General features: G+C 49.6%; 1 protein-coding gene across 1 annotated transcript in view; it reads right to left on the bottom strand.

Moving 5' to 3' along the window:
- Positions 1–574: 574 nt before the first annotated feature.
- Positions 575–24,621, bottom strand: part of DLGAP3 (DLG associated protein 3) — a 62,912-nt gene continuing 38,865 nt past the window's right edge. The window contains exons 6-12 of the mRNA XM_045898132.3: positions 21,777–21,990; positions 21,198–21,511; positions 20,748–20,833; positions 3,599–4,083; positions 2,554–2,645; positions 2,173–2,316; positions 575–1,479 (exon numbers count right to left, since the gene is read on the bottom strand). Coding sequence (XP_045754088.1) covers positions 1,261–1,479; positions 2,173–2,316; positions 2,554–2,645; positions 3,599–4,083; positions 20,748–20,833; positions 21,198–21,511; positions 21,777–21,990 — 1,554 coding nt within the window. The 3' untranslated portion in view covers positions 575–1,260. The remainder of the gene's footprint in view (positions 1,480–2,172; positions 2,317–2,553; positions 2,646–3,598; positions 4,084–20,747; positions 20,834–21,197; positions 21,512–21,776; positions 21,991–24,621) is intronic.

The following is a 24,621-nucleotide window of genomic DNA, read 5'->3' as shown; positions in this document are numbered from 1 at the left end:
CACTACTAGCTGGGCGTTGCTACTTAGCTTCCTAGGAAAGTTCCATTCTCCTCCTGGGCCGCCACCGGAGTGCCCACCCAGAGGAGGCATCAGAAAAGGTGACAACACTAAATCGAACAGCGTTTCTGCTGCTGATCAGGAATGAGCCGAGCAGAGATAACACGGGACCCTTAGGGGAAGGGAAACCAGTATCCATCCGCATCTAAGAATAACAGCACTCCCTGTTTATTGAGCACAGGCCGGTGGGCCAGGCACTGGGCTCTGGGCTGCCCGGTTGCGGGAAAGCTTGGGAGCACCGGGGGGCAGAAAGACAAATGGACTGAACTAGAAGTGGTGAGGAAAACACCCTCCCCTCTTCACCGCCCCTGGGCCCCTCCAGGAGGGCTCAGGTCCTTCTGTGGCCACCAGGGGGCCGAATCCCCTTTGCCCAGCTCGCCCAGGTTACCACACTCTCCCCAAACGGAGAGTGGCTCCTGGCTTCCCCTCCCTCCACTCCCCCACCCACGCCCCCATTCCCCTGCCTCCTCCCCCTCCCCCCCACCCCACACTCCCGGCTCCCACGCACGGGGCAGAGGTGGCTCCTTCTGGAGAGAGCAGCCGGCTCGAGTGCAGTTCTGCCGTTTTATTTTTCCTGGGATACTCAAGGGGATGTGGAAACAGCCACAGGTGTGGTGAGGGGAAGCCCCATCTCCCCTCCCCAGCAGCTGGGAAAGGGGAGAGGCCCAGGCGCCCTGGTCCTGGGTTGGTCCAGCCACTGCGGTCCCTGGGCCCAGTGGGCTGAGGGCTGAGTGTGGAGCCCCTGGGAGGGTGGGGCAGGCTCCTAGGTGGGGTTCGGGATTCTTCATAAAAAGCCACGAAGCTTGATCCCCACGAAGCCCAGCCCCGCGGGGTGGGGGGGGAGAGGGGGACGCAGAGCCCAGATGGGGGACCCGGCCCGGCCTGGCCCGTGGTGGGGGAAGTAATGGCAGAGATGGTGCCCCTGGGGAGGAGGTGGGGACGAAGCGTCGGACCAGGAAAGAAGGGGGTCCAGGTGGGGGCGCAGGGCGGAGAGGCACGGCCCCCAGCCCAGCCCGGGCTCCTTCGCGTGGGGTCAGGAAGGTAAAAAACCCACGAGAGTGTGACGGGCAGGAGGGGCCGGGGCGTGCGGTGCCGGCCGGGCGGGCGCACGGTGCGGCCCGCGTTCACAGTGACCTCGACGCTGGGTGTACAGTACGGGTAGAAAACCGCGGGCCCTGGCCCGGGCTGGGCGGGCCGGGCCGGTCACAGCCTGGTCTGGGCCTCGGGGATGTAGATCTCGATGCTGTCGGCGCTCTCGGTGGCCGAGCTGTGGCGGAAGGAGGCGGCGCGCTTGGCCGCCAGGAGCCGCTTGCGCGCTTCCTGCCGCTGCCGGTCCACCGAGTCCAGGGAGCGCTCCTTCACCGGCACGCCCCGGCCCCGCGAGGGCTTCTTTGGTATCGGCGGAGGGACCTTCTTCTCCTCCTGCCGGGAGAGGGGGCGGCGGCTCAGTCTGGGGGCGGGGTCTCTCCCCCAGTCCCCGCTCGCGCCCCCGCCGCCCCAGGGACCGACACCGCGCGGCTCCGACGCGGGAGGGCGGCCAGAAGCCCCAGGTGTGCCTGGGACAAGGTCAAAAGCCACTTTTCGTTAAAAATTACGAATCCGGGCGCCCCCCGGTGGCGCCGTTCGTGACAACTCGCATCCGAGTGCTCGCTCCTCCGGGGACGTGGGTGGGAAGTGGGCGCTTTCCCTCCAGTCGGGAGGAATGCGCGGCCCCGACTCACGCAGGGCAATGGGGGTTCGCTACCAGGCCTCTGGGCCTCATCACAGACAACGTCTGTGAGGCCCCCCGAGAGCCCCTCCGTGCCTAGCTCCAAGCTAAGGGCAGCCCCTCTTCTGAAAGCTCTAGTTCTGCTCCCTCAGACTACAGCTGGTCCGAGGGGGCTGCAGCCACCTGGGGGTTCTGGCAGCTCAGGCAGTGATGGGCACAGGGCCAAGCAGATGGCAGTGACCAAGAATGTGGTCGTATTGGAAGAAGATGGCCACCCTCACCTGTCCAGGACTGCCTTTGCTGCCCATGAATGCCCTCAGCTCCCCTCCTCTCCCCACACAGGCCATCTGTGGGGAAGGGCATTTTCCAGGGTCTGGCCTCTTGGCTTGAAGGAACTCTCCCCCTACCTTAGGCTCCAGGAGTTTCCAGCTGTTGGCCTTGAGTTGCTGTAGCTCCAGGAACTTGAGGGTCACATCCTCTATAGAGAGCTGCAGGAGGTCCCAAAAACCCGCCAGGTCCTGGAAGGTGGGCACGGGGAACGCAGTGGGGTCCTTCAGTGGAGGGAGACAGAGGAGAGGCGGCCAGTCAGGAAGATCTGCTCCCCAGCCAGGACCAGAGAATGCTCCATCCACCCTCCCCGTCAGGAAGCTCAGCCTGGGACAGTGGCGTTGGGGGGTGGGAGGCAGGAAGACAAGAAAGAGCCCGGGCCTCTCCATCTTGAGCACAAACACCTGGTCTCACCTCCAGGAATATACACCCTTGGTGGGCTCTGGCCCACCGGCACTCACCATGCTTTGCTGACACAGCCGGAAGAACTGCTGAACCTTCTGGGACAAGAGAAGTTGTGTGCTGCCCACCGCACTGCGGATCTTCTCCAGGACTGGGGAGCAGGAGGAGATTGAGGGGGAGGGACGGATGCCTCTCCTTTCCCAGCCTCAGGAAGTCTGCCCTGAATGACTCAACCTTGCCTTATCCTGCACTCTGTCAGGCTGTCCCCTCCAGGCCCTCCCCATCCCATCCTCAAGTTCGTAACAAGTGGCTCCTATCCCACGGCACCAAGAAGACTATATCCTCAGACACCAGTGTTTCTTCAGACAACCTCCATTTCTTAAGCACTTATCCTCCTGTGTCCTTCTTTCCTCCAATGCCATGGAACAGAGGGGAACTAGCCCCAGCCTGGCCCTTCAGGCTTACCCAGGCACTAGCTCAATGACCACCCATCGGCAGAACTTTGTCACTCGTCAGTATATGACTCCTTGGCTCATCCAGGGTTACTGAAAATTTCATGTGCATGACTCTTGTCTTCTTAGTCACTATCCCATCAACTTAGGGATTCTGAGGTATGGCCACGTCTCCCCTCAGATGGGCTTGCAGGGAAGGGCCATGGCCTCCCTCAGTCCAGGGCCATGTCTTCGGGTGGAATCTCCTTCACCCAGGTCTCAGACACTGATCTGACCTTGGCACTGGCTCACCCTCCGCCTTGAAGTGTGGTCCTACTCCCTAGATCAGACCTGGACTCCCACACCAGCCAGATGGGAATAGAGTCCCCTTGAGCCCCAAGGACTGGGTGACTTGGACTGGCCCCATCTCCTAAGAGGCCCGGCCCTTCCACCTGGTCACTTGCCCAGTCCCACCCCGGCCTCTGAAGCTGCTCCCCACTTCCTTCCAAGAGCTCCCAGCATGCCCTGCGGCCAAGGGGGCCCACGGCTATCCAGGCCAAAGAAGCAAAGCATGGGGAGGCACACTCAAGCCCCAGCGGAGGGCGCTGGCGTTCCACTGCTCCCCGCCCAGCCCAGCTGGGACCCCTCCGCGCACGCAGGGTCCCTCACTCACTCTCCTCGGGCAACTCATAGTCCTCCGCCTCGCGCTCCATCTGCTGGCACCAGTGCTCCAGCTTCTCCACCTCTGCCCTCAGCATCTTGATGAACCACTCGCCGTCCCGTGGGCAAGGGGACGTGCGGCCTGAGTCGGGGAGGCTACGTGAGCCGCGCTCCATCCAGGAGTCACGGCGGCTGGACCCGGGGCCGGGGGTGGGGGCAGGGGCAGGGCCTGGCGACCCGTCGGCGGCCGGCGGCTCATACGGCAGTGGGTAGCCCTCGCGGTAGGCCCACTGGCCCTGCGTGTGGACCGTGCGGAAGACTGAGTAGGTGGGGGCCCGGGGCCCGGGCTGGGGCTCAGAAGCGTGCCTCTGGAAGGAGCGTCCGAACTGCAGGGCCTTGTCTTCTGTGGCCACTGTGGCCAGGCCGGCCAGGCCCTCCAGCTCCAGGTCTGCCTGCACACCCGCCGTCACACTGTTGGAGCGCTTGAACCTTGCCCGCCTGGCGAGAGAGGTGGCTGTCATCGCTGCCCCTGCCCAGTCTCATCCCCACCCTCACAAGCCCCCTCACCCCACCCCAGGCCAAAAGGAAAAGGAATGAGAAAAGAAACCTACAATGGGATGGACATTAACACACGACCTTTAAATATACCAGTCCCTGCTGGTGGGTACAGAATTCCTGTTGCATTGCCTCTGGACAGGGGTGATATTCAAAATATCTAACAGTCTGTACCCCAGGGGCAGAAAAGATGCTGGCATGTATGGATCAGAATGGACACACCCAGAGTTCTAGAGCATGGCCTGCAGAAGCTGGACTGTGGGGCAGAGCAGAAGGGCAAGAGAGGGGCCAGGGTGGTGGCTCTTTCCCAGTGACTACTGAAGTATTTCAGCATTTTAACAAATAGTGTGTCTTTTCTACTTTACACCAGCTGCATGGGTTTGTCTTCAGCCCTTCGGAAATGAGTAAACTAAAGCCCAGATGGGTGGTCACCGGGCTACAAAGTAGCTAGCCAGGATTTAGACCCAGGGCCGCTGGCTCCTCAGCCCAAGCACTTTCCACCACACCAGCGGCTAGAACATCAGAAAGAACTGCCTTGGAGTGGCCAGGGTGGGAGGAGCCTGCAGCTGAAGGGACTTCTCCTCTAGGGACCCCCACAGCCCAGCCCAGAGCCTGGCCAGACATGGTCAGCCAGCGCCAGTGGAGTTGAATTAAGTTGTTGGCAGGAATGACACAGGGCCTGGAAATTTCTTGTTTTTGAGTTAATATGCAAATCCTCTGCAAAACGGAAAGTCAGTTGGCCTGGTTCTTTGTCACCACTCCCCCAACAGTTCAGAGTTCTTTGCTATGCAGAAGTCCGTGGCCCCTGAAGTGCATGGAGCTGGGGTCAGACAATCCTTGAAGAAGTGGGAGTCAGGAGATGTGGGGGTGGTGGGGAGAGGTGAACAAAAGTTTGACGTCTGGAAATTTCAGGACCATAAAAAAAAGACCCACGTGTCTTAAGCCACCTCCACCCCATTATGGTCTGAAGAGAGAGGGACTTGGGGGGCCAACTCTTGGCAGACCCCTCCAGCTTCCCCGGAGTCTCCTCCAACCCCCACAACTTCAGCTTTCCTCTTGCTGCCCAGGCCTTCTCTCCCTGCCTGCCTTGCCTGCCTGCTTCCCTCCAGCTGGCGGGCTGCCTGCTGGGAGCCTGTTGCCATAGAAACCAGGCCCAGAAGGATGCTGCAGGACCCAGGAAAGAGAGATGCACTCATGTGCAGTCTCCAACAAGCCCTGTGTCCCCACCCCCACCCAGAGAGAGAGAGAGAAAGCGAGAACATATCCGCATTGCCTCCCACATGGTCTTCACCCCGGCATCCGCCCTGTCTTGCCCTGGTCAGGACTGTACCACCCTCTTCCTTGGTATCAGATCAGCCTCCTTTCAAGACACCTCCATCTCCACTCAGCACAAAAGAAAACCACTAGATGAGGAGTCAGATCTGAGTTCTAATGCTGGCTTTGTTGCCATGTGCCTTTGGGAAGTCACTCACCCTCCATCTAGTGTGTGTGTGTGTGTAAAATATATTAATATGATACATATTATTATATATAATACACATGCACACATATATACGATATAAAATGATAGGAATGGACCAATAATCACCAAGGTACTTCCTCTCTCAAAAATTATACCTTGCATATTTTCAGATCAGGGGCCCAACATTCCCTCACCAATCCGCTCAGATCTGGAGCAGTCTTCCTAAAGCTGACCTCTGCCCACTCATTCCCCTGCCCAAAACTCTTCCACAGCTCCCCACCGCCAACCAGAAAAAGTTCAAGTTTCCTCTGCTGGCATTCACCCAATGCTAACCTCGACTCTGGAAGCAGTCCTCCTCTCCAACCTCATCCCCCCTGCATTCTCCTTGTTCCCCAAGTAGACGATGCTGGCCCTGACTCTAAGCCTTTGCATGTGCTATTCCCCTTTCTAAAATGGCCTTCCTCCTCCTCCCTCCCTGTCCATTCCTGCCTCTAGTCATCTCTTCCTCTGTGAGCCTCCTGACTGCCCCCAAGACCATCCTCAGCACTGTACCTCCCTCAGCAGCCTTCTTGCATGTGGAAGCAGCCCCACTGTTCCGTTAAATTGTTCTCTGTTTCAGGTGAGAGTCTTGTGTGTCTAACTGAACTATTTGGATGCATGTTGGCTCCACCGCAAATATTTTCATGCCTCTGAACTCCAGTTCACCTTTGGCTCCTTCAGAGCTCCAGCAGTTGCAAACCACACAGGTACAGGTGGGGCTTGCCCCAGAAAAGACATCATCGAAGGCCTGTCTTCCCTGTCTGCTTCCCTGGTCCCCCCACAAAACATGGATCTGTCCTTCAGCACCACTGTGCATGCTACCTTTCACCTAGCCTCTGAGGGGTCCTGAGAAGGTCACATCCAGTCTGGGTGGAAACAGGCTACGTGGTCTGGAACAGAAGCATGGGTAAGTGCCTCAGGCTTCATGGTTCTCAAGTCACAACTTCAATGAGGTCTCTTCACCATGCCTGCCTCAAGGAAGACCAAAAAAGTTGAGAAGCTCATGGGATGACTAGAAGCACAGTCTTCACCAACATTCCCAGCTGGGGGCCAGAGATTGGCACAGTTCCAGCAGGAGTCGGTCAACCTTGTGCAAGTGGTGTTTAAAACCAGCAGTGTGAGGCAAACCATAAGAGACTCTTAACTAGAGAGAACAAACTGAGGGTTGCTGGAGGGGAGGTAGGTGGGGACATGGGCTCAATGGGTGATGGCATTACAGAGGGCACTTGATGTAATGAGCACTAGGTGTTGTATGTAAAAGATGAATCACTAAATTCTACTCCTGAGGGCACCTGGGTGGCTTAGTCAGTTAAGTGTCTGACTCTTGGTTTCGGCTCAGGTCATGATCTCAGGGCTGTGGGATCGAGCCCCACATCGGGCTCCATGCTCAGTGCAGAGTCGGCTTCAGATTCTTTCTCCCTCCCCCTCTGCCCCTCCCCACTCACGTGCTCGCTCTCTCTCTCAAATAAATAAAAATCTTAAAAAAAATTCTCCTGAAACCAAAACTACACTATATATTAACTAACTTGAATTTAAATAAAAATTTGGAAGAATTAAAATAAAATAATAAAACCAGCAGTGAGAAACACCTGGCTGGCTCAGTCAGTGGAGTGCGCGGCTCTTGATCTTGGGGTCCTGGGTTCGAGCCCCATGTTGGGTATAGAGAGGACTTAAAAATAAAATCTTTTTTTTTTTTTTAAGATTTTATTTATTTATTTGACAGAGAGAGACAGCTAGAGAGGGAACACAAGCAGCGGGAGTGGAAGAGGGAGAAGCAGGCTTCCCGCCGAGCAGGGAACCCGATGCGGGGCTCGATCCCAGGACCCTGGGATCATGACCTGAGCCGAAGGCAGATGCTTAACGACTGAGCCACCCAGGCACCCAAAAATAAAATCTTTTTAAAAATCAAAAATAAAAATAAATAATAAAACCAGCAGTGTGATGTGATCACCCAAGAAAAGAGCAATGAAACAAAGATGCAAAGCCCTGGGGAACACTGACATTTCAGGGGCGGGTGGAGACAATATAGCCCCAGAGGTGTCTAAGCCAGAGAGGAAGAGGAAGGAAACCAGGGCAAAGTCACCTAAAGGCAGAGAGGAGACAGAAGGGTCTCAGGAAGGAATGAGTAATCAACATGGAATATGCAGCCAGTCGAGAATTAAAGGTGTCCGCTGCTATGGCAAAATAGAAGCCACTGGGGACCAGGGCAAGAGTCAGTTTAGTGGAGTATGGGGGCTGGCACAGATGGCAGGAGGTTGGCAGGAGGTCTAGAAAACTAGGGAAGACAATTCTTTCAAAGAGCTTGGTTGAGAAAGGAGGAAAAGAAAAGACAGTGTACCTTTATGGGAGGGATATTTTGGTTATTTGTCAATTATATCTCAATAAAGCTGGGTGAGGGAGAGGAAGAGAGGGATGTTTTATTTAGGATGGTTCTCCCATGCCGTATCTCGAGAGGAGAGAAACTGCAGGGTATGCAGAATAATGATTGAAGAGGTCCACGTCCTAGTTCCTGGAAGCTCTGAATAGGTTACCATCCATGGCAAAAGGGACTTTGCTGATATGATTATATTAAGGATCCTGAGAAGACGAGAAGAGTCTGGATTATCCAGGTGTGTCCAATTTAATCATCAAGGTCCTTGTAAGTGACAGAGGGAGAGAGGTAAGCCAGAATCAGAGGAGATGGGATGACAGGATCAAGGCCGGAATGATGTAACATGGGGACTCCACCTGCCACTGGGGCTCTGAAGACAGCAGGGGGCTATGAGCCAAGGACTGTGGATAACCTCTATAAACAGGAAAAAGGGAAAAAACAGATTCTTCCCAGAGCTCCAGAAGGCATCAGTCCTGCCAATGCCTTGATTTTAACCCAGTGAAACACAGTTCAGACTTCTGACCCCTAGAAATGTAAGACAATAATACTGTATTATATGATGCTGCTAAATTTGTGATCAGTTATTACAGCAGCAATAGGAAACTAACACAACCTGTAAAGAGAAATCGATTAAAGATTGAGAAGAAAGAGGCGGTAGTCCAAGGACCAAACATAAGGAGTATAAATAAAGAATAACATCCTTTGAGCACTTAGTATGCACTAGACTAAGTATTTTGCACAGAAACATGCTCAATCCTCAGAATCGGTCCCACGGTAAGAGTGTTAGTATCATCCCTATTTACAAAAGAGAAAACTGAGGTTTAAAGAAGAAAGTGGACTCTTACGATCAGACAGTTATCACTTTAACCCAGTCTAGCTGAGGAGGCCAGTGCTTACACCACTCCAGTCCACTCCACTGCCTCCCCAGGACTGAGGGAGAGGGGTGGCTGTAATTGGGGAGATATGCCTCAACCTCGGGCAGGACTGGTGGCAGAGGCAAGGGAAGGGAGGCAAGGAAGTTGGGAGTTGGTCCAGAAGTGGAGACAGGTCCCACCAGATGACCACAATCATTATAGGGAAGTGAACAGGGAGGTGGTCTTCTGGAAATTTGGGGGCTGGGCGCGGTCAGGGAAGAAATGAGAATGAGCAGCTTTAGGGGAAGCAACCCAGCAAAGTGGTTAGCACATGCACCCTGGAACCAGACTGCCTGGAGTCAAAACTCAGCTCTATGGCTTGTGCCTCACTTTCCCTGTCTACTAGTGAAAATGATCACAGAATTCTCATGAGATAACATATGTAAAGAATTTAGACCAGCACCTGGCCTACCCATTGTAAATGTTAGCTATTATATTGAGAGGCAGAGAGGTTTGTAGCTCTCACTGAAAAGAAAAGAAGCTGGACAAATACAATAATGGGAATGTAGCACTGAGAACCCAGCGAGGGCATTGTAGTTATTAATCATTGTGATTGCTGCTGATCACTTCCATCTGTTCTCACACAGCATTCGGAATAAAACCTCTTTTATACTCCAAAGCACATTGTATTATAGTTAGTAATTTGCATTTGTCTCCCTTATAAATAGAGCCATTCCTCACATAAATGCTGGCTGAGTGGTTGCTGGGTTGGTTGGTGGGTGGGTTTGTTGGTGGGTCGGTTGGTAGATTGGTTGGTTGGAAGGAAGGATGGTACAGACCACTATTCATCCCCCAATATCCATTCTCCCCTTCTTCCTCAGTAATAGAATCCCACAATTTACAGCTGGACACATGGCCACTTCGAGTAACGACTCTACCAGTTTCTCTGGTAGAGCCATATGGCTAAGTTCTAGCTTACAGGATAAAAACAAAAGGGTATGTGCAACTTCCAGGAAATGTTCTTAAAAGGAAAATGTGCCATTTTTTGTTCCTTCCTCCTCCCTGATGACCAGAATGCAGACGCAATGGCTGGACTCTAGCAGCCATCTGGGAATATGAGATGGAAGCCAAGTGCTAAGAATGGAGAAGCAATAAGATAGAAGGAGCCCGGGTCCTGACACTGCACAGCACCTACCAGCTCTCAACCGAATCTCTGGACTTCTAAGCAAGAGAGAAATAAACTGTCATCTTGGGGGTTTTCTGGAACTCACAGCCAAACCTAATCCTAACGATAACAGATGAATTTTCAGGGTAGTGAAGTCCAGAGCTTATGTCCCTATTTAGTTCTGGATTTGGCAGTATTTGCTGTGGTCTTCACAACAGCTGTAAACACAGGATAGAAACCGGCCTCAGTTGTGAATCATCACTAATTCATAACAATGCCTGTCACAATATTTTTCTCCCCAAGCTTTTTAACAAGGTTGAGGAGGCCTTCCCCCTCGAGCTCTTTGGGGTGACAATGATCACATTCCTGATGATTCTAGAAGTTGTTACATGGTTATTTCAGGGTGACATTTCTACTGTGATTCTCTAAGGGATAACACAAAGGGCTCTAGGAAGAAACTGGTTTATCCCAAGAGACACAGTGTCCAAGGAAGTCTCCACATCCAGGAGTTGTCAAGAGGCTTTACAAGGAGTATTTGGCAGCAGGCTGGCAGGGGTGGGAGGGGGCACTGGGCAGGGAGGGGCGAAGGGCAGTAGCATTTCAGCAATGATACTAGCCCCCTCTCTGGAAAAGCATCTAAGGGCTTAAATATATAATCAGTTGGGGGCCCTGAGTCTACCACCCCAGCCTGGGGGCTGTGACAGTGATGCCGAGGTGGGGCCAGGGTGGGGGATTTAGGAAGAGCCATAGGTCAGTCAGGAACCGTCCTTCAGTAGAAGGCTGAGGAATGCAGGCAGTGTCCACACCCAGGGCTCGTGGTCAATCCACAGTGCATTGTTTTCGCATGACTGCTCTGGGAGTACAAATTCATGAAGGGGTGCCTGGGCGGCTCAGTCAGTCAAGCGTCTGCCTGCGGCTCAGGTCATGATCCCAGAGTCCTGGGATCGAGTCCCGCATCGGGACTTGCATCATTGCTCAGCAGGGAGCTTGCTTCTCCCTCTGCCTGAAGCTCCCCCAGCTTGTGCTCTCTCTCTTTGACAAATAAACAAAATCTTAAAAAAAAAAAAAATTTCACAAGGATGGAAGCTTCCTTCCCGGGCCTCAAGGGGCTCTATTCTTTCAGTATATGCCATGCCAAAGGTCCCAAGGCCAGAAATTACCATGATGCTAAGGAAGCGGTGGTAGGGAGGGGGCGGCCTTCCTACGTAGAGTTCTCCAGCTGGCCCTGTTTGGGCTCAATTGGTTACAAGTAGGGTTGTTAGATAAAATACAGGACTCCCTCTTGAATTTGAATTTCAGATAAATAACATAATTTTTTAGCATATCTCATGCAATATTTGTGAACTACTTATACTAAAAATTGTTCATGGTTTATCTGATAACCAAATTTAACTGAGCATTCTGTTGTATTTTGTTCATTTATTTTGTTTGTTTTTGCTAAATCTTGAATTTAAGATAAGGTCTTAGTAGGAAGGACCTAGAGGTAAAAGATACAGGGGATCCCCATAGTTAGAGAGCGTTTGAGGCAAAAATCACCTGGTTTCTATGTTCTTAAAGGGCCCCAGGAACACTCTTCCAATATTTAGCAAGGACATCTGATGCATTCTTTTATCCTGGCCCAGAGTATGCTGGGTCTGCGTAGATAGGTGCTGTAGGATGCCCTGTGGCAGCGCTGGTAACTGATCCTTAAGTATGCTCCTTCCCACCACAGGGCCTTAGCACATGCTGTTCCTTCTGCCTAGAACACTCTCATCTCCCACTTCCACCTAGTTAATTCTTGTTCACCTTGTAAAATTGTGTTAATTGTTCGTTAAGATCTCTGCCTAAATGTCACTTCCTTGGGGAAGTCACACCAAACCACTCTGACTAGGTCAGAGCCCCCTGTGGCACACTCTCACTATGCACAAACCTCTCCTTTGTGGCACCACCACAGCTATACTTGTACATCATTTATGCGCTTCTCAGATTAACATGGCAGTATGCCTCACAGGCAAGGGCTGTCTGGTTCCACCCACCTGTGTATCCTCGGTGCCCAGCAAAGTACTTGACAAATAATAGGGATCCAATAACTATCTGTGGGCAAATGAATATTGAGTGGGGGTACAGTGGAGATGGAAGTAAAGAAGCACCAACAACCATCCCTGTGTATTTCCAAGCCAAGTCACTGATGGTGGGCAACTGGAAAAACCCACCGACGACAGGTATAAGGAGCAATAAATCTGAATTCTTCACCCAACAGGTTGGCAGGGAACACACTGAAAGGCGGAAAAGGAGAGACTTTTCCTCCCTGGCAATTTCTAAAACCAATGCACAGAGAGAGACAACAGATCCTGGGACCAGTGAGACAGGAGTAAGGACAAGAGAGTCCAAGAAAATGGAGCGGCAGCAGGTGGGGAGCTCCTGGATGTTTGCCCAGAGAGGCGGCTGGTAGTCATGGCTCGTTTTTATGTACCATTTGGGGCATGGTGTGTGGTAAGTCAGACTTAAAGTGCCAGGGACATAAGGGACAGAAAGGACAGTGCAGGTGTATAACGAAGGATGCCCACAGCAGACAGGCAAGGGAGCCTGGCCAGAGACACGCGCCAGATTTCTCCTCTCCCCACCTGTCACCCCCTTGGGTTCCCAGTGTGATCACCTGTCCCAGGCAAGTCAGTTCTTCAGACATTCATCCAACACCATCTCCCCCTCCCCAGCTTACCCCACCAAGACCTCACAAATACCTACGCAAGAGCAAGGAAGACCTCAGTCTCTGCCTATCCCCGCCCTTCTGTGACTTCACTCCAAAATGCTTCTCAAATTGGTCCACTTCTCTCTGTATCTGCTGCTATCAGCCTGGTCCAGACAACCAATCAATAGAGTAGACTGAACTAACTTAAGAAGCTCCCACTCACACACACCCCCAAACATACAGAAATGCCGGTAAAATAAAGTCAAAAGGTGTTTCTGCTATACCACGCTTGAAAATAGGAAGAGCGATATCTTCAGGTACTAGAGACAAAAAGGAAAATCAAAACCTAAGAAGTGAGAGGGAATCTAAGCCAAGTGAGCCACAGGAATATTGGGCCAGACATATGCTAAAGGCTAGATGGTAGTGCCCAGGGAGGATGAGAGGAGAGCCCCCAAACCCATGCATCCTGTGGAGCTGGAAGGAGATCCTGTGCATAAAGCCAGCAGCCAAGAAGGGTCAATTTCACTTACAAACGTGGACTGGAAAACTCAGATCACGCTCCAGGAATGTGGCCAGGAAGCAGGATGCTGAGAATAAGAACATTAAGGTTGCTCTGTGTGTGGGTGTGAGTTCCAGTGAGTACCACCACTGAAATACAGAAACCTCAAGCTGAGACAGGAACTCTAAAACTGGTCCCAGGATCAAGCAGTATTTTAGCATAAAAAAACACGGAACCCATGAGGAAGGAGTGGGCAGCGACAAGTAATAGTGAACACATAAATTGTTAAAACATGTTTGTAAATCTAAACTATTAAACCATAAAAGATATAAAAACAACAGATTTAGTGAAGTCTTTTTAAAGAGGTATAATCAAAATACTAGACAAATACAACATGGGACATGGGAGGAGGGAGTTAAGAAGGAAATTAAAGTGTTCCAAGATTCTTGGTGTTTGCCTATGCAGGACAGAAATACTCACTAATTTTAGACTTCATTAGAAAAATATTAAATTAAGTATATTTGCTAAAAATCTGAGGACAATCACAACTAAAATGTAAACTTCCAAACCAGGAGAAGGACAAAGAGAAATAAAGTAAATGTGATCAGTTCAATAGAAGGCAGAAAAGTAGGGGCGGAGGAAAACAAAGGAAAAGCTTGACAGGGCATGTGGCTGGCTCAGTCAGTGGAGCACCTGACTCTCGATCTCGGGGTTGTGAGTTTAAGCCCCGTGTTGGGCGTAGAGATTACTTGAAGAAAAAAAAAAAAAAGGAAGAAAGAGCATATCAAATGGAAAATATTGAAAGAGATAATAAAAATAAGTCCAAATAAATCAGTAATGAATATATATATATAAATAGATTAAATATGTCTACTAAACTTTAGCTCCATATGGCTTACAAGCAACAGGTCTACAACACGAGGGTACAGGGAAGATGAAAACCAAAGAATGGAAAAAGGTATTTTGGCAAGTTAACCAAAAGAAAGCAGCCATAATAGCAAAACAGACTTGGAGGCAAAAACCCATAGTAAGGATGAAAAGGAGCCTATTTACGATAAAAGAACCAACGCACAAAGAAGATATAACAATCATAAGCCTGTATATTTACAAAGAGTACTCTCAAACTAAAGAAATATTAATAAAATTACCAAGGGAAATGACATATCCACAATCATGGTGAGACTTTTTTTTTTTTTAAGAGAGAATAAGAGTGTTGGGGGGGAGGGGCAGAGAGGGAGAGAGAGAATATTAAGCAGGCCCCACCATGCCCAGCACAGAGCCCATTGTGGGGCTCCATGACCCTGAGATCATGACCTGAGCCAAAATCAAGAGTCGGATGCTTAACCAACTGAGCCACCCAGGCGCCCCAGGGTGAGATACTTTTAATACAACTCTCTCAGAACTGGGAGATCAAACATCAAAACAAACAAACAAACATTTGAAAAATATAATGTATAAGTCTGACCATCTATATAAGAAATGTATATATAAAACAGAGGAAGTCTCAACAAATTCTAAGGAATAGAAATATCATACAGAATGCATGCAGCAAATTTAGAAATCAGTAGTGAAAAGGTGGTTCCCCAACCCTCCACCCCACCAAAATTTGGAGACCAAAAAAAAAAAAAAAAACTTCAAAATAATTCATTGGTGAAAAAGGAAATTATGATAAAAGCTACAAGCTATTTAGAACTGAACAATGGAAATACTGCATCTCAAAACTTATCAGCTATAGCAGTATAGTTAAAAGGGAATTTATAGCCTTAAAAACACATGTTAGAAAAATAAGAAATAGTGTTTAGGAGGCTGTAAAAAAAAGGACAAAGATGGTATAAGAAAGAAAATAAAGATAAAAGAGAGAGAAACAATAAAGATGCTAACCAAATCCAAAAGTGAGTTTTTTTAAAGACTGATAAAATATAACTTTAAAAAAATATGTTAGGGCGCCTGGGTGGCTCAGTTGGTTAAGCGACTGCCTTCGGCTCAGGTCATGATCCTGGAGTCCCTGGATCGAGTCCCACATCAGGCTCCCTGCTCAGCAGGGAGTCTGCTTCTCCCTCTGACCCTCACCCCTCTCATGCTCTCTCTCTCATTCTCTCTCTCAAATAAATAAATAAAATCTTTAAAAATATATATATATATGTTAAGGGGGGGCGCCTGGGTGGCTCAGTCATTAAGCGTCTGCCTTCGGCTCAGGTCATGATCCCAGGATCCTGGGATTGAGCCCCGCATCGGGCTCCCTGCTCGGCGGGAAGCCTGCTTCTCTCTCTCCCACTTACCCTGCTTGTGTTCTCTCTCTGGCTGTCTCTCCCTGTCAAATAAATAAATAAAATCTTTAAAAAAATATATATATATATTAAGGGGAGCCTCAGTGGCTCAGTCAGTTAAGCACTGGACTCTTGATTTTGGCTGGGGTCATGATCTCCAGGTCATGAGATCAAGACCCTGTATCGGGCTCCCCACTCAGTGGAGAGTTGGCTTGAGATTCTCTCCCTCGCCGTCTCTGCCCCTCACCCCACTAACACTCTCGATCTCTCTCTCTCTAAAATAAGTAAATAAATATTTAAATATATATATATGTGTATATATATGTATGTACATGTAAATATACACATATTTGTGTATGAATGTATTAAATGGGCACCCGGATGGCTCAGTAAGTTAACCATCTGACTCTTGATTTCAGCTCAGGTCATGAGCTCAGGGTCATGAGATGGAGCCCCACAACTGGTTCCGTGCTAGGCAAGGAGCCTACTTAAGATTCTCTCTCTCCCTCTCCCTCTGCCCCACCCCACCCGCTTGCACATGTGCTCTCTCCCTCTCTCTCTCTCTAAAAAAAATAATAATAATTTTTCATAAATAAATAAGAATATATTAAAATGATAAAATATTCAAGCCTCAGACAAGACTGATCAAGAAATAGAGGTAAGACATACATATATGGTATTAGGAATGAAAAGAGGGGACATAAGCTACAGATACAATAAAAACTTATAAAATTATAACACTATAACTCTTAAAGAATACTTGTGCCAAAAATTTTTGGAAACTGTCAATTTTTGTAAAATGGTCCATTTTTTAGAAAAATATAAATCATCAAAATTGACTCAAAAAGAAAAGGAAAACCAGAACAGGTCAATAACCATGAAAGAAACTGAAGCTGTAATTCCAAGTTTCTCCTATCCCCAAAAGGCATCAGGCCTAGATAGTTTTATAGGCAACCTTTACCCAACCTTTAAGGAATAGATAATTCCTCCTTTATACAAATGGTTCCAAGGAACAGAAACACAAGGAATGCTACCAAACTCATTTCAGGAGTCCAGCATCACCTAAATACCTGAACTGAATAACCACAATAAAGAAAATTGTTAGTTAATATCACTTATGAACACAGATTACAAAAATCTTAAAGTAACAGCTATTGAAAAATCCAATAACATATACAAAAATAACACAGCAAGACTGTGACAAAAACTGCTAGAGTTCCGCATGCCCCTTCTTCTCTTTGTCTTTAGCCATAAGCACCCTGATCTGCAGCTATGTGCCTTGTTCATTGTGCCCTGCTTCCCAACTAAGACTACATGCCGCAGCCTCGCTTGCAGCTAGATGCCACCACATGTGGTTTCAGCCAATGCGCTGTAGGTGAGGGTGTTCGGTGTAGCTTTCAGGAAATCTTTTTTTAAGAGGCAGCACTGCATCCCTCCTTTCTTCCTCCTTGGTACTTCTCAGAACGCAGACAGGACAGCTGGAGCTTGAGCTTCAGCTCCCGGGACGGAGGTGATACACAGAGTGAAAGAGCAGCAAGATAGAAAAAGCCTGGATCCCAACACTGCACTTCGACACCCACACTTCTTCTTTCTCTAAGTGAGAGACAAATGCACTGAAGAGACTACCGAGGTCCTGTTACAGCCAAACTTCACCCAAACCGATAATAGCATCAAGCAGGGTTCATGCCAGGAATGAAATAATGGATCAACATGGAAAATCTATTAATATAATTCACATTACAGATGAAAGAAGAAAATCGATGATCATCTAAGTGGATTCTGAAAAAGCATTCAAAAAAATTCCACTCTCATTTTCTGTTTAAAAAGAAATAAAAGTAAAACCTCTTAGCCAACTAGGAATAGAAGGGAATTTCCTTACCCTTATAAATAGTAACCATCAAAATCCGTACCAAACATCATTTTACTTATGAGTAGGATTTGAGAAGATATCCACTAATGTCAGGAATGGGACAAGACTGCTCCACTCAAGAGTGAACTAGAAGTCCTATTCAATGCATTATTCCAAGAAAAGGAAATTAAAAGAATCTGGATTTAAAAGAAATATCATCCTAGGGGCACATGTGTGGCTCAGGCAATTAAGCATTTAACTCTTGATTTTGGCTCAGGTCATGATCTTGGGTTGTGAGATCGAAACCCATGTCACACCCAGCTCAGAGCCTGCTTCAGATCCTCTCTCTCCCTCTCCCTCTGTCCCTCCCTCTGCTCATGCACATGCTCTCTCTCTCTCTCTCACTCTCTTTCAGAAAGAAAGAAAGAAAGAAAGAAAGAAAGAAAGAAAGAAAGAAAGAAAGAAAGAAAGAAAGAAAAAAAGAAAGAAAGTTCCTATCTGAAAAAATAAAAGAAGACTAAATCAGAGAGGGACAAAAACCTTAAGAGACTCTTAATCATAGGGAACAAACTGAGGATTGCTGGAGGGGTGAGCGGTGGGGGGATGGGGTAAGTGGGTGATGGACATTAAGGAAGGCACATGATGTAATGGGCACTGGGTATTATATAAGACTGATGAATCACTGACCTCTACCTCTGAAACCAATAATACATTATATGTTAATTAATTGAATTTAAATTTAAAAAAAAAAGAAAAGAAATATCCTCATTTACAGAAAACATGACTAAAACCCATCATGATTTTCAGATAAACTATGAGTCCCAATAAGAGACAGCAGCAAAGTTGCTAAATACAAAATCACCATATAAAGCTTTACATTCTTCCCATACACTAGTAGTGCCCAATTATAAAATACAATAGAAAAAAAGATCCTCCATAATGCAAAAGACTGTCACCTTTCTTCTGGATCAGGAAACATTCCTGCTTACTAGCCTTCCCACACTCACTATTATTTCCCTCAAATTCATTCTCCACTTAGCAGCTAGTGATCTTTTGTAAACATAAATTAGATCCTGTCATGCTCCTTTCACCTTTTAATGGCTACTCATCAGTTATAATTGAATTCCAGTTCTTTATCATGCCCATGCTCTGCATGACCTGGCGCCTGCCTATTCTCTGATCCACTCCCTCACCACTGCCCCATCCCATTCCACACCACCCAGAACCTTCTTTCAGTTCCTGACGCGTGTCAAGCTCTGCCCTGCACTAACGCCTTCACATATGCAAGTCCCTCTTTCTGCAAAGCTTTCCCCCCAGTCATCACCTGAGTGTTCCTAGTTAATCCTTGAGTCTCAGCTTAAATGTCACCTGCTTACCCTAAATAAGATCGCTTCTCTCTTAGCTTTTTTCTTTCATAGTCCCACCATAACAAGTAATAATATCCCATTACATATTATACCATAATGTATAATCATATTTTTAGTTGTGGATCTTTTATTCATTGCCTCAATTCCCTTCTAGACCATAACTTCTACGAGGGCAAGACTCACTTCTTTGATGTTTCCCTGAGCCTTTAACAGGAACAGTCATATAACAGATGCTCAGTAAGTATTTTTCCGAATGAATGAATGAATGAATGACAGAGTTTGCTGATTTAGCCTGAATCTCAGTAGAATGCCCACTGCACTCTTCCCAGGATTCGGGCTTGTTAGGAAGAATAGGGGGACCCCCGGGGGCCTAACTGGATGAGGGAACAAGAAACCTTGTAAGGGAGTGAGTGGGGGTAATGGGCTTGGTTTCTGGTACCTGGGGCAGTAATAAGAGTTGGGGGAAAAGTTCTCAACACAGAGCTATATCCCTCCATGACTCCTACCCCACCTCTCAAGAACCCAGGTCATGGACCTGCGAATTGGGTTTGCCATAAAGTGCTACTTTTCTGGGATCTTTGTGGAATATTAAGAGTTTGAAGGAGGGGCATCTGGGTGTCTCAGTCAGTTGAGCATCTGACTCTTGGTTTTGGCACAGGTCATGATCTCATGGGTCATGGGATTGAGCCCCGCATAGGGCTCCTGGCTCAGCGAGGAGTCTAATTGAAGATTTTCTCCCTCTGCCCCTCCCCACTCTCTCTCTCTTTCTTAAATAAATAAATAAGATCTTTAAAGACTTATTTATTTAGTTGAGGGGGGGAGGGGCAGAGGGAGAGGGAGAGAGCCAAGCAGACTCCCTGATGAGCACGGGGCCCTACACGGGGCTCGATCTCATGGCCCTGAGATCACGACCCGAACCAAAACCAAGAGTCGGACACTTAACCAACTGAACCACCCAGGCGTCCCAATAAATAAATCTTTAAAAAAAAAAGTGTGGCGGACAGCCGCTTTCAGGACTGATGGGGGCAATAAGGCAACTATCTATCACCCTTGATGGAGGCATTTACAGCCTCAGGAGCATATGGAACTGCAAGGAGCTGGAGTATGTAATGGAGAAAAATGGTGAAGCTCACGGGAACCCCAAGAAGACTTGATCAGGCACGCACAAGATACTCCCAGGGACTCCCAGAAAGAGCTAGGGGAACTTTAGGGGAAGGCAAAAGGCCCAACAACGGCAACTGGGAACAGAGCTACGAGGGGCTGCTACTAGGACTCTAGTTTTCTTCCTCCTGGGCTACACAGATTACCATGAAACCCTTACAGCCACCCTACTTAGGGCCGCTGGCCTGATGGCACTACAGCCCAGGGGACAGACGGGCCACCGTGAAACTGCCACATGGTCATTAGAGAAAGTGGTCTTCCCACAGGAAGCCCAAGACTGAGGGACTCCTCCCAGTAACCCCTCCAAAGCTGAAATGCTAATTTTTCAGCTGGAAAGTAAGGAAACCGTGTTTCTGAGGCCACGTAATGCCAAAATAGTGGCTGCTGGTAATTCTACCATCTCGAGTACACCACAGACTCAGGCATATAATAGGTCCCCCTGACTGGTTAAATGCTTGCCTGAGCCAAGTGAGGAGGAGTGTTACATTTGCCAGGGGCCCCTGAGAGGCAGTCTTCATGTTTATTTGTTTCTTTTTGAGTTCACATACTTGTATACCACAGGAAGCAAGGAGGGACTGGAAAAATCCTGTTATCCCCCATAAACGACAATTGTTGGAGGCCTGCTCAGCACCTACCTGCTACCTCTCCCTAGTGTCCCCTTCTTCCAACCACTCCTGTCACCTCGGAGCACGCGGGACAGGTGTGGGTACAAGGAGAACTCACTCTAGGTCTCATGACTGGTGACATCTCTGAGGATAACCTTGCGGCTGCTCGCCATTGGAAGGTTTTGGTCTCCCGTCCAGAAAGAGAGGGTTTGCAGGCAGAGCGGACCAAGGAGGGCATGATGCAGTCCTCTCTCTTCTTCTCCCCAAAGGAAGGCCTGAGATGGCCCCACCCAGACCTACCTCTTGTCCTCTTCCACCTGGACGCCGATGGAGTGGAACTCTCTTCGACTCCTGTTCTCAGTGTCCGAGTCTGAGATGGTCTCCACCTGGCGGCAAGATTGGGTGAGTCCGTGGGCCGGGGCCAGACCAGGGACACAAGCCCTCCCCGGGGGCGGGGGGTGAGCAGAAGCTAAGCCCCAAGCCAGTGGGCAGGTTCTGCATAGTCAGCCGGAACAAGAAAAGAGGCCCAGGAGGTCAGAGGCATCCCACTGGCCACCACTCTCCACTCGCCAGTAGAGGTGATGTTTCCAGGACAAGCGACAAGGGAGTGGGGCTGGCACTGGTGTAACAGCCCTGTCGATGACCAGGCACAGGGGCTTACGTGCAGCTCAGAGCAACCTCACCGACCCCCTCAGCCCGTCCCCAACCCGCCAGGGCCTGAGCTTACTTCGGCACCTGCTCCTTCCATACCTGCACCCCTATGGACGGCCGCCACTTCCTCTGCCGCGCCAAGCTCCGCAGCTCCTCCCTGCCGGGAATGGTCTTGATGATGAGTGTAGGGGGCTTGGGGCTGGCCCGGGGTGGCACCGGCGCCAACTCCAGGGTGCGCGCGCCCATGGCGGGGCCGTCCAGCCCGTCCGCAGAGCTGCAGCGCCGGGCGGGGCCCTCGGCCGCCGTGAAGCTCTCGTGGGCGGAGTCGGTGCTGCTCTGGGCGGTGATGGAGATGCGGGGCGGGGCCTGGCTCCCCGGCGGGATGGGGGACGGGGCCTTTCTGAAGTTGAAGGCTGTGGCCAGGAACGCAGAAACGCAGCCGGTGAGAAACGCGTCGCAGCGGGTGTCCGTGGCCCACCACCCCACGCCCACACGGCGCCGGAGGACCCAGCAGGCACGCGTACTCCACGTGCCAAGGCTTGTTCTCCCCATCATCCGGCCCAGAGAGGCAAGCCAGCTGCCCAAGGTCACACAGCACAGCCTTAGCGAGCGCCAGCGCCAGAACCCCGGGCGCTCTTCAACCTAGGGCCCGGCCAGGGGCAGAGAGGGCACACTCACAGGAGCCGGGCCTCCCTGAGACAGAGGCAGGGGCAGCAAGGAGGGGCAGGCAGTCGTCGTCTTGAGAGCAGCCGGCCTGGATGGCCCGGAGGTAGCTGTGGCTCCGCATGCGGAAACAGCCGGGCAGGTCCAGGGCATCCACCGCCTGGGACTCGAGCTCCCCGAACACGGACCCGCACACGGCCTCCAGCTGCTGGTTCAGCTCCTCACTGAGCTGGGGGCAGGGGTCGGGAGAACAGTTACTGGGGTGCTGGGCTGGAAGCGGGTATCTCTGAGGCGCTTTGCCTTAGGAATATATCTACATGTGCAGAGGCAGTCTCTGTGTGACGCCTCTGCCTTTGAAACCCTCACTCTGTGCAAAGAAAGATGGAGGCGCCTCCGCCCTGTGCTGCCGTCCAGGCCTGCCTTGGGGCCCGTCTTGGGGTCTAGTCTTTCCTCTAAATACTCCTCCCTCTACCCCATCAATGCCTCTCCCAGACTCCTAGGACCACCCCCATCTTCCTCTCCACCTAGTCCAGCCCCTCACATTTCTCTCACCTAACACTGAGGGAGAGGACCAGGGACATCCACCCTCCGGACCAGTCTGCAGGTGGGGAACGGCAGGGAAGGCCACTTTTTATTTTATTATTTATGATCCATTACATTACAAAATTGATTGACAGCAACCTATAGGGACGCATACCATGGGGTTGGGCAGAAATTAATGGGTAAGTAAGTGATGGAGCAAAAATTATTAACCTTCAAGTGTTCCAAGCCTTCTCCCACCTTCTGCCCACTAACTAGGGTCCTGATTTGGCCTGCTGGCTCCTTCCCTGCCCTCATCCTCTAAGGCAAGTCCAGCCATTGCTGACTGAGGTTCTTGTTTTTGTCTTGATATTTTGTGGTACAGAATCCATGATGTGTAAAAAAATTAAAGCAACTAAGAAAAATGCAAAACAAAAACTCTGCTCATGGAAACATGTCCCACAGCACTGCACTAAGACTAAATATACTACGGAGATTGCAGCTTCTATTCATATTATATGAGAAAAGTAGCACAAAGAAAAAATAAAGGCGGGTGGTCCCAGGGATAAGCTTTACCCCCAGAGCACAGGATGGGTGCACATTTGACCCTGAGCTTCCAAAGCATCAAGGAATATAGCCTGCAGGTTGCCTGCATAGTCTATGGAGAGAGACCCACCTAGACTCAAGAGTTGGCTCAGCTACCTCCTAGTACTGTGGCCTGGGAAAGCTACTTAAAGCTTTGGGGCCTCAGTTGAATCACCTGCCCAGTGGGAATGATAATGGTACCATCTTCATGGGGCGGCTATTTAGGGGACTCAAAGAAAAACACGGGAGGCGTTTGGTGCAGGTACTGGTACACACTAAGCCCTCAGTAAGTGGCACGTGAAGGTCTCAAGACCAACCTGGAAATAGGCCACCACTCATGGGAACCGCAACTATTCCTATTACTGAGCCCGAGAGAAATCCCCCCGAGTGATTATGTAGAGGTCATTGGATGAAGTCTCGGACAAGGTCCTCAGTAGCATCCACGTGGTAAATGTGATAGCAGATATCCCATGGCTGCATCTTGTGACATCTCCCAGGAAGGATTCATAGCATCATATTTATGTGCAATCAACAGATAAAGTAGTGGCTTGATCCACATGTAAAATGCTGCTCAACGTTTCCATAACTCCATCTCCAAAGCATAACATGATATCACTAAATTCTACCTCAAATTGAGCAGAAATTTCCATCCAGTTCTACTGAGGGGCAAACTAAGGCTCAGAGGGGGCAGATGAGTTGACCAATGATGCCCAGCTTGTAAGTGATTTACCGAAGTCAAATGCCAGGTTTCCTGGCTCTTTTGCCAGGCTGAATCGGAATCTCCTGGGGACCTTTTAAACCTACATTAACTCAAGCTCTACCCCAAGGATCTGAACCCAGGGCTCTCTAACTAGATGCCTCTCTTTGCTTTGGCTGCCTTGAAGCTCAGGGACAAACTTTGCTGGAAATTCAGATTCAGTGGTTCCAGTGTGGGTCCCGTAATCAAAAAGGAGTGTCTGGACTTCCTTCCACAGCCCGTTCTAAAGGAACTTCATTACAAGTGTACAGAAATCACAGGTCATGGAAAAATCAATTCGAGATCCCGTAGAAGTGAAGTTGTGCCAGGTTTGGCACAAGCCACAACCCTGTGGCAGCCGTGGCTTTCATCATGACCCTCTGCAAGTCCACCTCTCAGTTTCCTATCGCTGGACCCCCAAGGTATGAAGGACCAGCAGTGCCTGGGTATTTCCTGAAGCTCAGAAGCTGATTTAACTCCTGTTATTTCTAGGCCAGGCTCAAGATACTCCCCAACTAGAACAATCCAGCTCAGAGGATCCTTCCTGGGGCACAGGACAGGTGATCCTGTAGAACCCCAGTAGAGAGCATTCTGGTCTCAATTCTGGATCCTATAGATGGAAGGAATCTCATTCTGCAGCTTATCTCTGTATCTCCAAGCCTCTCCTGTGTATAAAGTATTAGGCATAATATCTGGCATATAGCAGATGCTCAATAAACATAATAGACTATTATTAGCAGTAAGAGGTTCTTAAATCACACTGACAACACCTTTCAGAGGCCTCTCCTTCCCAGGGTCTCTGAAGCTCTTGAAATCCCAACCATATGCTATTCCTATGACCAACTCCATCCAAGGTAGACAGAGGGAGGGTGAGAAACTCCCTGGGGCCACATGCTTTCCATCTCTACTGGTGAAGACGAGCTTCTGAAGTTCCCACAAGGGACCAGGACCCAAGGGAAACACAGACGTGTATAGACTCCCAGAGGAATATTGCGCCTATGTTGATCTTTACTGTATTAT

Source organism: Mirounga angustirostris, unplaced genomic scaffold, assembly GCF_029215605.1.
Source record: "Mirounga angustirostris isolate CCGP_5_RB_7025 unplaced genomic scaffold, mMirAng1.0.hap1 SCAF_4, whole genome shotgun sequence".
Lineage (NCBI taxonomy): Eukaryota > Metazoa > Chordata > Mammalia > Carnivora > Phocidae > Mirounga > Mirounga angustirostris.
The sequence above is the reverse complement of the archived record's forward strand: the minus strand, read 5'-3'. Positions and strand labels throughout refer to the sequence as shown.